Source organism: Notolepis coatsorum (genome assembly GCF_963971535.1).
Source record: "Notolepis coatsorum genome assembly, chromosome: 14".
NCBI lineage: Eukaryota > Metazoa > Chordata > Actinopteri > Aulopiformes > Paralepididae > Notolepis > Notolepis coatsorum.
Window position 1 is genome coordinate 91,164,713 of NC_140178.1, and position 1,668 is coordinate 91,166,380.

Sequence of the window (1,668 nt, forward strand, 5' to 3'; positions counted from 1 at the left end):
AGAGAGAGAGAGAGAGAGGGAGACTCTAAACCAACTTGTAAACCACGCTCCAGACATCAAACCACAGACCAAACTCGTCAGTCAGAGAACTGCACGGTCAGTCACCATTACAGTAGGCCTGTCCTCCTCAGACATTCATACAGTAGTTCACTAACAGTCATAGGACTTTGCAGACGAATCTAATTAAACACTAAAACACACAGACAGTGTGCCCCCCCCCCCCCCACCTCCGCAGTCCATTACTGTATGTTAGAATTCAGTCACATTCACAACTTCCCAGGGCTCTGTCACGCACGCACACACACACACACACACACACACCTCCCTTTTCTTACGCTCGCTCACACACACACACACACGCACACACACACGCACACACACACACACACACACGCACACACACACACACACACACACACACACACACACACACACCTCCCTTTTCTTACGCTCGCTCACACACACACACACACACACATACACACACACACACACACACACACACACACACGCACACACACACACCTCTTTCTAACATACACACATTTCTCTCTTTCATTTTATTTTTCTCTCTTTCTTACACACTCACACAACTCTCTCTCTCTCTCTCTCTCTCTCTCTCTCTCTCTCTCTCTCTCTCACACACACACACACACACACAGACCCATGTGCTCTCACGTCACAGACATCGCGGTGCCTACCGTGAAGGTGGGGATGGCGGTGACCAGGGAGTAGATGAGGACGGGGGGGATCTTGCTGGCGTGGTCGGGGCCGGGGTACGGCTTGGAGAAGGTCTTGTCGTAGCAGAAGAAGCCCTGGATGTGGACGGGGAACGTGTCCGTGTACTCAAAGTAGTACGCCAGCAGAACCGTCCCGGCCATGATCACCAGCTGGAAATAAAACATCATCCAGCGTTACACACCTCGCAGGAGGGGAGGAGGAGAGGAAGGAGGGAGAAGAGTCAAGTCCTGGTTCCCCTCATCCACGGAAAGAGGCGTAAAGCATGCTTGGAGAGTGAAAACAAAATAAAAGAGCAAGAGATAGAGACTGTGGGGTGTCCAGTGTTTAGATCCAAGATAGACGCGTGTGTCTGACCAGTGCAGCGTGAGAGAGAGAGAGAGAGAGAGAGAGAGAGAGAGAGAGAGAGAGAGAGAGAGAGAGAGAGAGAGAGAGAGAGAGATAGGGGGAACGAAAGAAGAAAGGAAGAGAGAGCAGAATCTACCAGCAGAGAGAGAGCTGAATCTGATGAGACCAGCTCATCAGGAGATAAGAGAAGGAACCAAAAATGGGGAGAAAAATAAGAGCTTTCATGAGACGGAGGGAAAACAAATAATGACAAAAAGAGGGAGGGAAGGAGGGAGAGATGGAGGGAGAGAGAGAGAGAAGGGAGGGAGGGAGAGAGAGAGAAGGTGGGAGGGAGGGAGAGTGGGGGGAGTGAAGGGAGGGGAGAGATACAGAGGGAGGGGAGAGAGAAAGAGAGGGAGGGGAGAGAAAGAGGGGGGTGGGAGAGGAGGATTTGAGAGACGGGAGAGAGAGTGAGAGACAGTGAGAAGGTAGAGAGACAGAGAGTGTGTGTGTATGTGAGAGCGAGAGAGAGAGAGAGAGAGAGAGAGAGAGAGAGAGAGAGAGAGAGAGAGAGAGAGAGAGAGAGAGAGAGAGAGAGGAGCT

General features: G+C 51.4%; 1 protein-coding gene across 1 annotated transcript in view; it reads right to left on the reverse strand.

Moving 5' to 3' along the window:
- plppr2a (phospholipid phosphatase related 2a) overlaps positions 1-905 on the reverse strand; it is a gene marked incomplete at both ends in the record, with an annotated part of 97,904 nt that extends 96,999 nt beyond the window's left edge. Inside the window, 1 exon segment of the mRNA XM_084328658.1 lies at positions 702-905. Within this exon segment, the coding sequence (XP_084184784.1) occupies positions 702-905 (204 nt within the window).
- Between the last annotated feature and the right edge of the window lie 763 nt (positions 906-1,668).